This window comes from Megascapheus bottae, chromosome 8 (genome assembly GCF_031878675.1).
Source record: "Megascapheus bottae isolate mThoBot1 chromosome 8, mThoBot2.hap1, whole genome shotgun sequence".
NCBI lineage: Eukaryota > Metazoa > Chordata > Mammalia > Rodentia > Geomyidae > Megascapheus > Megascapheus bottae.
The window spans coordinates 59,007,811-59,020,223 of record NC_143516.1 but is presented as its reverse complement, the minus strand read 5'-3'; the positions used below and the strand labels follow the sequence as shown (position 1 = coordinate 59,020,223).

At 45.0% G+C, this 12,413-nt stretch overlaps 1 protein-coding gene across 2 annotated transcripts in view; it reads left to right on the top strand.

Moving 5' to 3' along the window:
* Adgrb3 (adhesion G protein-coupled receptor B3) overlaps nucleotides 1-12,413 on the top strand; it is a 466,475-nt gene that overhangs the window by 168,521 nt on the left and 285,541 nt on the right. For both annotated transcript variants that reach the window (XM_090338496.1, XM_090338497.1), the window contains exons 4-5: nucleotides 2,120-2,281; nucleotides 7,638-7,802. In XM_090338496.1, the coding sequence (XP_090194622.1) occupies nucleotides 2,120-2,281; nucleotides 7,638-7,802 (327 nt within the window). The remainder of the gene's footprint in view (nucleotides 1-2,119; nucleotides 2,282-7,637; nucleotides 7,803-12,413) is intronic.

Sequence of the window (12,413 nt, the reverse complement as noted above, 5' to 3'; positions counted from 1 at the left end):
AGGCTGCCACACCCTGGATAAGGAAGTAGCATAGCACCTAGAATGGCTGATAGAAAATAGCCCTTGAGAGTTGGCCTTTGTTTCATGAGAGACCACTCGGCTAGGTAAATGGAATTTATAGTGACCGAATTACTTTCAGCGTCACCTGTGCCTTCAAGGTTTGCTGCACAAGAGGATGTGTGATGTGAGGGCAGCAGCAGTGAGAGGAAGCTGAGCCAAGGGGCCCAGTCTTCCCCGCAAACCCCAGCCTCTGCGGGGTGGGACGCTCACGTCTGTTTAAAAATATTTATTGAGCCTAACTCTTCCTTTGGTCTATTTAATTTTTTTTCTGTCATGGTAACAACACAAGCGGAAGAGAACAATTGTTTTGTGGCAAATAAAGCTCATTTTATTCATAATCTTTGTCATTTCACTTATTAAAGAACGCACATTGCTCTTAATTTTCTGGCTCTTAATATCATAAAATCATAATATTTATATGTCATATGAGTCACGTAACCTCATTACCAACATGTTAGAAGTCATTAGAAACATCCTCTATTGTTTTTCCTAACTTGAAGCTTAAATTTTCATTGCTGAATATATGTAGTGCATATGTACATATATAAACATATGCATATATATCTATATATGTATATGGCTAATTTTTAAATGTTGTCCTACCCTTGGCCTTATTGAACTGAAGATTTTCCTGACTGGCAAGGATATAATCTGATAAAAGAACAAATTATAAAACGTGCCTTCAAAGTAGGTTTGCAGTCATCAGCCAAGGGCACATAGGAAGTCAGGTATAAGTAAATATGAAATATTAAAGTAATTGAGCATGATCAGTGAAGAGCTGTCCAGCTTGCTGCTCCTTGGGTTCAGGAGAGCCCTCTGAGGCGTGGGCATCCATGCTTCCATGAGTCACAGCACAGCCTGGCCCCGAGTGAATGCCTGGAAAAGCAAGCATGCTCAGAAGCTGACCTCCACCTTCACTTCAGCAGACTTCACCAGATCGGGAAATGAGCCTGCCATGCAGTGACTGCTGTGCACCAGCTGACTTTTCCTTTATGGAACAAAGATTGCACGGTGAAGATTGCAGCCTACTGGTCCAAATGCCTGTCTTTGAGAGTAACCATGTTTGGACCTGCTTGCTCTTGACTGGCACCCACGATAAGTTCTACATCATTTACTCTAAGAAAGAAAAGAGAAAGTGGATTATCCTATGTATCCTTTGAGTTATATTCCAGAGGCACAAGCTAGATGGAATCTCTGAGACAGAGCTTACTCCTGTATCTCTGTCATCCACAGAACAATGTTCTCAAAACGCCTCCCCTGTACCTTTTTAATCCAGGTAACTAAGTAAAATTCTAACGGAAATAGTTACTGTTCCAAGTAAAACTCCATTGAGGTTGAGGGCAACAATAACAAATGTGCTAATCAGCCTTAAGATCCCTGGCTGGCTCTGATGGCAGAGTAGAAGGAGCGGCCCGCAGCTATGCCTGGCTGGGGCTTGACTCCGGATGAGCCTGGCAGCCGCACGGGGCGCAGGGAGCCGGCGCTCAGAACTGACCTGGCCTGGAGATTTCAGTTCCATAATAAGTGAAGACATACTGAGGAATTTTTGTTTGTTTCTAACAAAAAAAATCACTCCTGCACCTGAGATCAGGAGTGAAATCATAAGCAGAGGACCTTTAAAAAATGACTAAAACAGCAGTCTCTAGGACAGGGTGAAAAGGCCATTTAACCTGGAGTGACCATGCGCCTGCCGTGTTCCACACGGTACCCGAAGAGCCGACTCTGTGGAGAGTCGAGTGGGAGAGCCCAGGCAGAAGAGCCCCCGGGGCCACGGTGGGCAGGCTTGCCAGCCGAAGAGAAAAACTCCACAGCCACTCTCCCCGAGTGCCCGCGAGGCCTCCCTGCACCCCTATCGCAGGAGGGCCGTGGAGGGGTTTGTCATAGCGGTCACAGCCTGGCTGGCCTTGGGCCGGCGCTCCCCCTGGGGTCCCCTATCCCTGGCTGGGCGGCCTTGCTCTCTGGATTTGACATAGGCAAGCATGTCGCCATGTCCAGCGTGGAGGAGGTGCCCTGGGCGGCCGTCGCGGGGTCTCACGCTTGTCTGTTGTCTCGCACGCAGGTGAATCCGGCGTGGAGGACTGGTCCCCGTGGAGCGCCTGCTCTGTGACTTGCGGTCAAGGGTCGCAGGTGCGAACCAGAACTTGTGTCTCGCCTTTCGGGACTCACTGCAGCGGTCCATTAAGAGAGTCTCGGGTTTGCAATAACACTGCCCTCTGTCCAGGTAGTGTTAGCAGCACCTCCCTGTGGATGTGATTGAACTGTGTCATGCCTCACCTATGCACCATTGCTCATTCCCTGTGACATTGTCATGCCGTGGAGAGAGCCATGGCGCCTCGACCGTGCGCTCTGCGCCCCGCGTCCCCCACGCTCCCAGCCCCGCGCCCAGCGCCCTGCAACCCACACCCCGCGCCCCGCTCCCCGAGCTCTTTGCCCAGCGCCCTGCACCCCGCGCTGGAGGGCTCCTTAGCCGGACTCCTTTTCCTGCCCGAGCACACCCGAGCTGCTTCTTTCTCTTTTCTAATACTGTCACGTTTGCGGTCTCTCCTGTATTTTTACTTTCCCTTATTTTCATTTTCTTTCATCTTATTTCATGTTCTTTTGGTTATTTTACTTCATTTATCCTCTTTCTTTATTTGCTTGTTTACTTCATTTGGTGCTGACACTGGGCCCTGTCCTGGGGTCTGGGAGTTATTCTTCACTCATTTCACAGGAGGTCGTCCCTCTGCCAGCCATAAGTTCACATCTAGCTTTTTGCTGGGTGGTTGGAGATAAAAGGCTCAGGTTTTCTGTGGGACTAACTTCAAACCCTGATCTTCAGATCTCAGCCTCTTGAGTAGCTGGGGTTACAGATTTGAGGCACCAGTGTCCTGCCAGGTTTATATTTTTGCCTTATCATCTCATGGCTGGGTGACTGCAACCTTATTACCTTGCATCCAAGTATGGTCTTGGAATAAAGCGACTAACACTGGAGCCTGCCTGCATCTGCTAAGGCACATGTGCGTTTTGGGGAGATCTCCAGTTCAGTTTCTGCACTTGATTTCATAAGTGTAGAGTCAGGTGCTGGTGGGTCCGCCTGTAACCCTAGCTGCTCAGGAGGTGGAGATCTAGAATTGCTTTGTGAGGCCAGCCCTGGCAAGAAAGTCCATGGGTCTCTTGTCTCCACATAACCACAATCAAGCTGGAAATGGATTCCATGAGTCTCTTATCTCCACGTAATCACAATGCAAATGGAGTTGTGGCTCAGCTCATAGAGCACCAGCCTTAAGTGAAGTAGTCCCTAAGTTCAAGCCCTTGTAACACACACATATACACACACACACACACACACACGCGCGCACACACACACACACACACACACACACACAGAGTGGTGGCATCAATGGATGCTAGTTTCCTAGCAGATAGTCAATGTGATCCATTATATGACATTCTAAAGAAGTTGTTTCATAGATACTGGGTTTTAGATGTGCAAATTAAGGAAGTTCTGGGATTTTTCTTCACAGAAAATACCCAGAGACCTGAACAAAGAATTATACATTAAAAATGGCTTTGATATTAAATTTCAGGTTTGATGTGTTTATCTCAGTAAAGAGACTGGAGGAAATCAAAGCAGGAGTTGGTGACAGAAGATGTGGGAGGCGTGAGGAATGAGGCAAGAAGTCCCTTGATAATGATAGTAAGAAATAAGATGAGCAGTAGATGATGGTAGAATTAAATACACAGGCAAAGGCTTTGAGGGAAAAGCACATAATTATCAAGAAAAGATTGATAATTGCTTCTGAAAACAAGGGCAACAATGAGACGGGCTCTGGTGGCTTATCTATGTACTCCTACTCAGAAACCTGGGATCTGAGGATGGAGGTTCAAAGCCAGCCTGGGCAGGTAGCTAGGAGAAACGCCCTCAACTAACGAGCAAAAATCTGAAAGTGGGGTTATAGATCAAGTGGTAGAGCACCAATCTTGAGCAATTTAGCCCAGTCCCTGAGAATCAAGCCCTAGTAGGAGGCCTAGCACATAGATAAATTTGCTTTAAACTGAGGTTGCATTTTGTGTATAGTATTCTTGGCTTTCTAAACTTCTTAGCTTTATATCTATGGAAGAAATGCATATAATTACTAGTTAAGTTTTGCTTTTATATATATGAAATTTTTGTCTTTCTAAATTAAGTAGAAGGTTGAGAAAAAAGCTTACTTTTAAGTCATTCTTACAGCTCAGTTTGTTCAGTTAAAGAGATTAGTTGTTTTTTTGGTTTTTTTTTTCAATACTTTTGTTACTTGCCATCCTGGAAAAAGTTTCACTTGCTTATCAATCTAATGTGTCCAAAAATAAGGAAGGAATAAGTAAAATTTAAAACAGTTTAAAATTGAAATATTATCTTAAACAATGTAAACTCTTTAACATAATAAATTTCCCTCCATATAGCTGGATATGAATGAATAACTGAATTTTTCAGGCTCTATGAAACTAATCTCTTTGGCATTTAATTAAAGAAAGTGGCATAAGCAAAAGACAAATTTCAATATTAAAATCACAATCCACAAAACATATACAATGATGGCCTTAGAGGTGGCTTATATTTAATTATTACTATAATTTGCATGCTAAAGGATTAATCAGTAGTTTTATACCATTTGTATAACTCTATTGCTTTCCATCTGGATCCTAAGATACCGAACCATTAGCAAAGTTTTTCCTCTGACAGTTTACTACTCTTCACCAGCTCTTCTGCAAAGAAGGAAAGCAGGGATAGAAAAAAAAGTTGGCAGCAGCAGAGGGCCGCAGCCCCCGGGCATGCCCCAGCAGCTTGAATCTGCCCGTGGTGTGGCGAGGTCAGCCCCAGGGTTCCGCGCCACTGTGGCACCCCGTGGGACCTCGTGGCCCCCCTGTGGGTGAGGGGCGAGGGCTATGCGGTCCTACGCAGGTGAGGGCGGGGCCATGTCCCCAGATAGCACCCGCTGATTAGAAGAGTGCATCTCCTTCCTCCACGACACCCCCCGCCATGTTGTCTTCAAGGAGACCCCATGCGCCTTGGGGAAACCGCCTGACCTGACCAGCCCAGGCCCTGTCCTTCGGTTCCTAGTGAATGCATCTCTTCCCCCCACGGGAGTGATCTCATGCAGGACCAATCTAAGTCAGACAACAGCCCTTGGATAGCCTTCTTTGTGAATTAAGTGTTTTTCATCTCATCTCTGCTCAGCAGCTTCTCTGCTCAGCAGCTTGAAGACTTACAGCAGAGTGGCTGGTGCCAGAAAGGAAGAACACTAGAAAGGGGAAAGCACTGTGACTCCACAAGATAGATTTTCAAGCAAAAAACACAATACCTTGTATAATAATTTTCTATTAAAATGAGAATTTCTAATCATTAGCAGGAATATTATGAATAGCACATGTAAACATTAGAAAGTAGTGCTATAAATTCCTGCCAATTCAGTAGCATCTACAATAACAGATTGTTAATAATATACTATTAAGTGAAAAAGCCTTATTAAAACCATATAAATCACCCATGAAACTTCACCATGTCACAATAAAGACTATTAAGAAGTACTAAGTAACATTAATTTCTCCAGAATTCCAGGCTCTTTATTTAATAATCAAGATAAGGCAACTTTTTTTTGAGAGTCTTAAAGAAACATTCACCAATTTAGCAGTTTATTTTTCTGGGATTGCACAATGTGTATTGAGCAATATAACTGGAAAAGAGAGACTAAACAGAACCAACAATCAGAATATTATGGAGTGTCATTAACATTTTAACACTTCATTTTGAAATACAAAAACAGTAATTGAAAAAGAACAAATCCAATAGGAATATAAAATTTACTTAACAAAATACATTCGTGTAAATTACTTTTTAAATATGCTTTTGTAAATTATCCTATGCCCACATGTATAAACATGTTTTAAATATATACATATTGAAATACTACATGTATATTATATGTATATAGCTATATGCAGATAGTATTCTGATAATAATGAGTACAAACCTACCTTGCTGTTCCCAGGTTTTCCTGGAGAAAAGAAGAAGACATAATTTTCTTCACTCTACATATTTGTGGTTTTTTTCTATGTACTATTAAATTATTTTGTCAGAAAGTTTCACAGAATCTCGAAGAGATTTTCATTGACTAGTACTCAGATTTCTCCAATATTTCAACTATTTAACCATATTTTCACCACCAGTTGTGGCAGATCCATGACGAAAACAGAAGGAAACTGTACTTACTACTATAGTATATTTGTGGGTTTATTTTCAAACTGATTTATATCTATGTTAAACTAACCCACAAATTGTAGCATTTTTCATGTATGACATTTCATTTTGAACATTGTGGGTTAAATGTAGCTTTACTTACTCTGAACATGTAATCTTAAAAAAATTAGTATGTCAAGTGAATGCTAAGTAATCTCACCACAAATAGAAAAAAAAACCTATACGCAGTAATGCATTTGTTAATTACCCAGATTCAAGCTTTTAAGTATCCCCTGGCTAGAATATAGATGAAGAAGAGGCTAAAACACTAATTATTTACTCACATGCTTCCCCTGTCCCTTTACGTGGATCTGTGCCTACCCTACTAATGACATGCACATTTTGTCATTTTCTACCATGTTTTTACTCCCCTTCCTATTCAAAAATTTTGCAGTCTTAAGCTTCTCAAGAGTACATGTCAAGGCCGGAAGTCTTTTTCATTGCTAGCATTTATGAGAGGCTATGCTGGGACTTGGGGTGAGAGCACCGACTTGGGGCTCACAGGAGAGGCCTGTGGTCACAGATGTCCATGAGGACACCAGAAGTATATTGTCATTTCTAGTCAGGTTTCCCCCTGCTGCAGTCGAGATGCTATGGGTGTGTTCCTCTGAACCTGGTGGAGGGATTCGAGGTGTGTCAGGGGGAGCAGTTGAGGGTGGGAGAGAGGCCACCCTCAGAGAGCAGGCTGGGGCGAGGCCCCGGCAGAGCCGACCAGAACAGGGGTTTCACAAGATAACCAGCCAGGATTTCACAAATCCCAGGTTCAAAACCAAGCGGCTCACCATACAGCTTTAGATTAGTTGAATTGGCTGAGGCAAAACTCTTAATTTGTGAATCTCATAGGTATTAGCAGAAGTAAGTCTGGAAGACGTCTCTGCTAGGAGAAACTTAGTTTTTCATATCCTACCTTAGCTGATTTTGCTTTGACTCAAAAAGAATTCAAAACTGTTGGGAAACAGAAACTTTATTTAAAAGAAGTATACGCCATTGCGTTTCAACGCAGGGAAGTGGCTGGTTTCCTACTTTAATTGGCCTTTCAGTCTCCACTTGAAGGCAGACAGAGTGCTGTTTTCACTGCGTCTTTCTATCTTACCTGCCGGGGTTTTGTTAGAATTGCTCTGGCAGCACCGTCTTTGCCTTCCCCGCATGCGATGCGGTGCTGTGCGCGCGGTACTGAGTGTCCTGGTGCGGTGCTGTGTGTGCGGTGCTGAGTGTCGTGCACGGTGATGGGTGGTGCCGTGGGTGGTGCTGTGAGCGCGGTGCTGGGTGGTGCGGTGCTGTACTCTGTGCTGCCTGCTGACCCTATGCTCCTCTGTTGCAGTGCACGGCGTCTGGGAGGAGTGGTCGCCCTGGAGCCTGTGCTCCTTCACCTGTGGCCGAGGCCAGCGCACCCGCACACGGGCCTGCTCACCACCCCAGTACGGGGGCCGGCCTTGTGAGGGCCCGGAGACACACCACAAGCCCTGCAACATCGCCCTCTGCCCTGGTGAGCATGCCCCCTGCCAGGCCCCTGCCCAGCCTCCTGCCCAGCCCCCACCCAGCCTCCTGCCCTGCCCCTGCCCGGCCCCCCGGCCCCGCCCCACCAGGCCAACCTGACCCCCACTCCCCACCAGAGACCTGACTCACTGGGCCCTCACCCATCCAGCCCTCATCGCTGCTCCTCACCTGGTTGGTGGTCCCTAGAGCCGGCGGGAGGGGGCGTGGAGAGGGGAGATGCTGGCCCAACTGGCCCCAGGGTGGGGTGATGCTGGCCTCGCTGGCCACGCTGACCTGCCGCCTTCTCCTGTTCGGTGGCCGCAGGGCCTCCAGCTTTCCTGAGCCACCTCTGTTGCTGCCACTTTGGCTGGATTTCCACAGATGGTGCGCTCGTGTTTCCCGGTGACATTTCGTCCTGCCTAGACACCTCTGGGATGTCCCCCGGGCTCCAGGAAGTCCTCCTGGTGTGTGCCCACGCCCCTCATCGGGGTGAGGCTGTGTGGACACCTTGTCAGGTCCCGTGGGAAGGCCACTGCCCATGTCGCCGCTACCCATGTAGAACCATTAGACCCATAGATGCACAGGCCTCCATTTACAGCATTATGGCTGTCAGAGTCTCTTCTCAGAAGGAATTCTGAATCTTACATTTCCTTCCTGTTGAATATTCCCATTCTATATTTCATCTATCTTTGATCGTTCTATCCATTATTCCAGAGAGAAATCTTCATGATTCTATTAACTAGGTTATTCAAATATTCCAACATAAAACAAATAGCTCTGAAACATGTACAGTTAATCCCTGCTTTGAAGAAAGTCAGAAATCTTGGGCACAACAAACACACCCACCCACACCACACACACACACACACACACACACACACACACACACACACACACGTGACACATTTCTCAGGGAGAGAGAGATGTGGAGGTTAGTGTTCTCAGGGAACATGTCTGGCCAGGCAGACCCATCCTGATGGCAAGCAACAAGCCTGTCCTCTAGTGCCTGGGCGTTCTGCTTGCAAGGGACCAGTACACAGGGCGGCACACACCACAGTCACAGTACAGGCCAAGTTTCTTTTAGTGTCAGTGTTCAAGGTTCTGGCAAATGTGAGTATCTGCACCAATAAAGAATGAAAACTCCTTCAGCTTATGGATACATAGTAACATCGCAGGCCTGGTCAATGACTCCCTTTGCAGCAAAGAATGAGCAGATCCATCCTTAGTGATAGTAGCAATTTATGAGGGAGAGCTAGGACTGTACCCCTTGAGCCACAGCTCCACTTTCAGATTTTTGGTAGTTAATTGGTGATATGAACTGGACTTTTCTGCCCAGGCTGGCTTTGACCTATGATCCTTGGATCAGCCTTCTGAGTAGCTAGGTTTTCAGTTGTGAGCTGCAGGACTGCCCATTTTCTATGTCTGTTTAGTAATGAAGGATTCTTCTTCTGCTTTCTGGGAAGGGCATAGATGGATAAATGGATAGAGGTTTGCCTGCAGATATTTACCTCAGATCCTTGGTTTAATCTTCTATAGTATGCTGGCATGGTATTTCCTAGCACACAGGACAGTTGAGAGGATGAAGGTACTACAAGTGACCGAACTTGGTGAATCCCAAGCCTGGCATGGCTGCATCATTTTATCGTGCTTCCAGTGTGGAAAAATCAACCTAGGAAACTGTGTGGTGGATTCGCGCGTAGAAAGAGACATATTTAGGAATCTAACTTAAGTGAAGTGATTTAGAGAAAAATTACACAAAAGGATCTTTGTTTCAGATTGGTTGCCATTGGGTGTAAAGACAATTCTATGACTCAGTATCTGAATATGTTTTCTAGAAAAAGAGAATGCTTGCTTCAGTTATCTAAATAGAACATCAATTCATATTAGCTGAGAGAAATATTTTTGTTAATTTGTGGCTTTTACTGTGGCTTTTACTTGTGTCTTAGAAGTAAAATTGTCTGCTGTATATTGATAAAGTGCAAGTAATCTGGCAAACAGGCTAATAGCAGCATGACAGATAAGACACAAATAAATGAAATGCCTATGTTAGTAAGTCCTCATTTGCATACTGAAATATGCAATGCTAAATCTAATTAAGTGTTTTATGGGGGAAAGGTTTAGTTTAAATTGAGTTTTAGTGGGGAAAATGTGGTCTGGAATTCAGAATCCATGAATTTGATTCCTGTTGCAACACTCAACTGGAAATATTTACTTAGGCAGTGTATTCATCTTCTCAAATTTCTCATTTGTGAAACAGAGCTAATAATTATTGCACTTTTATGTCTTAGAATCCATAGAGTTAGAATTCAGTGAGGGGACCCTGCAAAGTATCAAATTTGTTCTAAAGTGGAAGATATTCATCAAGCTTTGTTCGAGGGTATACCAGATTAGGAGTCTTCGGAAGAAAGAGGTGAGGACAGGGCCCTGGCTTGGCTCTGTGGGAGGAAGGGAGTCTGCCTGGGTGGCACCTGTTTGAGAAATGCATTGCTGCAGCCAGACTCCGGCCCCTCAGCCCTGCCTCTTGCGGGGAGCTAGGAGCGCCAGGGCAAGTCCCAAAAACCACAGAGATGCCAGAAACTCAGTTTCATAGAGTGAAAGGCTTTTGCATGGCTGACCCCAGTGTGAGGGCCAGCACTAAAGGGCGGGCAAGCTGCCCACTGATGCAGACAGCCTGTCTTGTACCATCCCGACCTTCACCTGACCTTGCTTTGAAATCCAACTTGACCGTACAGCCTCGTGAACATCTGACACACAAATGCTGCCGCCTTAACCTTAAGCCCTGTACCAGATTTGAACTTTATCTTCTTAACCTTCTTCTCTGTTGCATGGCAAATATTTTTTTTTCCATTTTTAATTTTTAAACATTTGTCTGGTCCTTTTTCAATTCTCCACGTATAAGGTTTTGCACTAGTTGTGTCCTCATTTGTGTTGGCTTATTTATTTTGCTCTTTTCCCTTCATTTCCACTTGTGTCATGCTCAGGGTGGCTTCCTTCCATCCTGTGAACCCTACCCACACCACTTTTCATGTGTCTGATTTTCCTTCTGAAAGTGAAGTGGCATTTTGATTTTTCATTCTAGTAATTTCGAGGCAGGGGCGGTGCACACAGATGCTGGTTCATACAGCTCCTGTGGAAGCAAGCCGCTGGGAACCTAGCAGCAGAGACGCCCTGACCATTTGCACTATTGGCAGCCTGGGAACCAGGAGCCAGGGGTGTTTGTCACCTTGCTCAAGTGAAGCCTCCCCTGTGACATCGGTATTCAGAGAGCAGGTCACAGGACGGCTGCACTGTCTGACCACTGGGCTTTCCTCTTGCCTCTGAGCACAGCCATTCCCTGTCTGTCTCTGGTCCCCTGTACAATGGTTCTGAATGCCACAGACATTTGGAGTTTTTACATGAAAGATAACCTGCAGAATTCGTATCAGCGGTGTGTGTTTATGACAGAAATGAAGAAGGATGGAAAAGTCCCAAGTAATATTGGCGCTGACTTGCTTAGTCTAGAGGATACTGCAGGTGTCCCTGTGGCCCATTCCCCTGAGGGTTGTGAGCACTGGCTCCTGCGGCCACAGGTTCTTCCTGCCCGGTCACCTGCTCATCCACGGCCTGCAGATGTCCCCTCCCTGTGCTGTGAGGTGGTGAAGCTCATACCTTGTGATTTATCTGTCTTCGGATTCTGGGGTCTAGTCAGAAAACCCTTGCCTATTCCAATGATCCGAACATTTTCCTGATGTTTTCTAGTAGATTCATTCTTTGTGATTTGTTGTTGTTATTCCCATTGTTATACAGTGTTGTAAACTGAAGTGTCAGGGTCTTGTGCTTGCTGGTAAACACTCTTTCCCATGTGAGCTATCCCCTCAGGAGTTTTGCTTTTAATTTAGTTTTAGTTTTATATTAAGTTTCTTTTTTTTTCTAGTTAGGACTTTGTACTTTTGCAACAGGTTCGTCTTGAACTGCTAGTGTCCTGTCTCTGCCTTCTGAGTATCTGAGAATACTGATTTGTGCCTCCAGACTTTGTTTTCTTGTTGGGTTGTCTTATCTATTTTTGAAACATAGCCTTGCACTGTGTTCCAGGCTGACCTTGAAATTCTAATCCTCCTCTCTCTGCCTCTCTTGTGCTCAGATTAAAGACACAAAAGCAACTCGATACTCAACAGCTCTAGATCTTACCTTTAAGTTTTTAATATATTTGGAGTTGACTTTGGTAAATGATGGGAGGTAAGGATCTAATTTCATTCTTCTGTCTGTGAATGTAGTTTTCCCTGAACTGTGTATTGAAAAGGCTGTTCTTAAATGCATGTTCCTAAATTATCTCTCACAACTCACTTGGTCATAGTCTGTGGGATGGCTTTAAGAGATCTGTTCTGTCATGTGTCTGAGGGTGTAGCCTCCTGGCCTCTTCAACACTACAGGCTGGCACTGTATTCAACCTTACATAGAGAAATGCTGCCTGCTATGTTCTTCATGCTCAGCAGCGCTTTGACTACGCTGAGTACTTCCAGCCTGACATTAATGTTGTTTTTCCCTGGTCTATGAAGAGTTCCATTAATGTTTATTTAGTGGACTTTGTATTGAATTTGTAGATTACTTTGGGATGTGTGTGTGTGTGTGTGTCCTCTTCAAT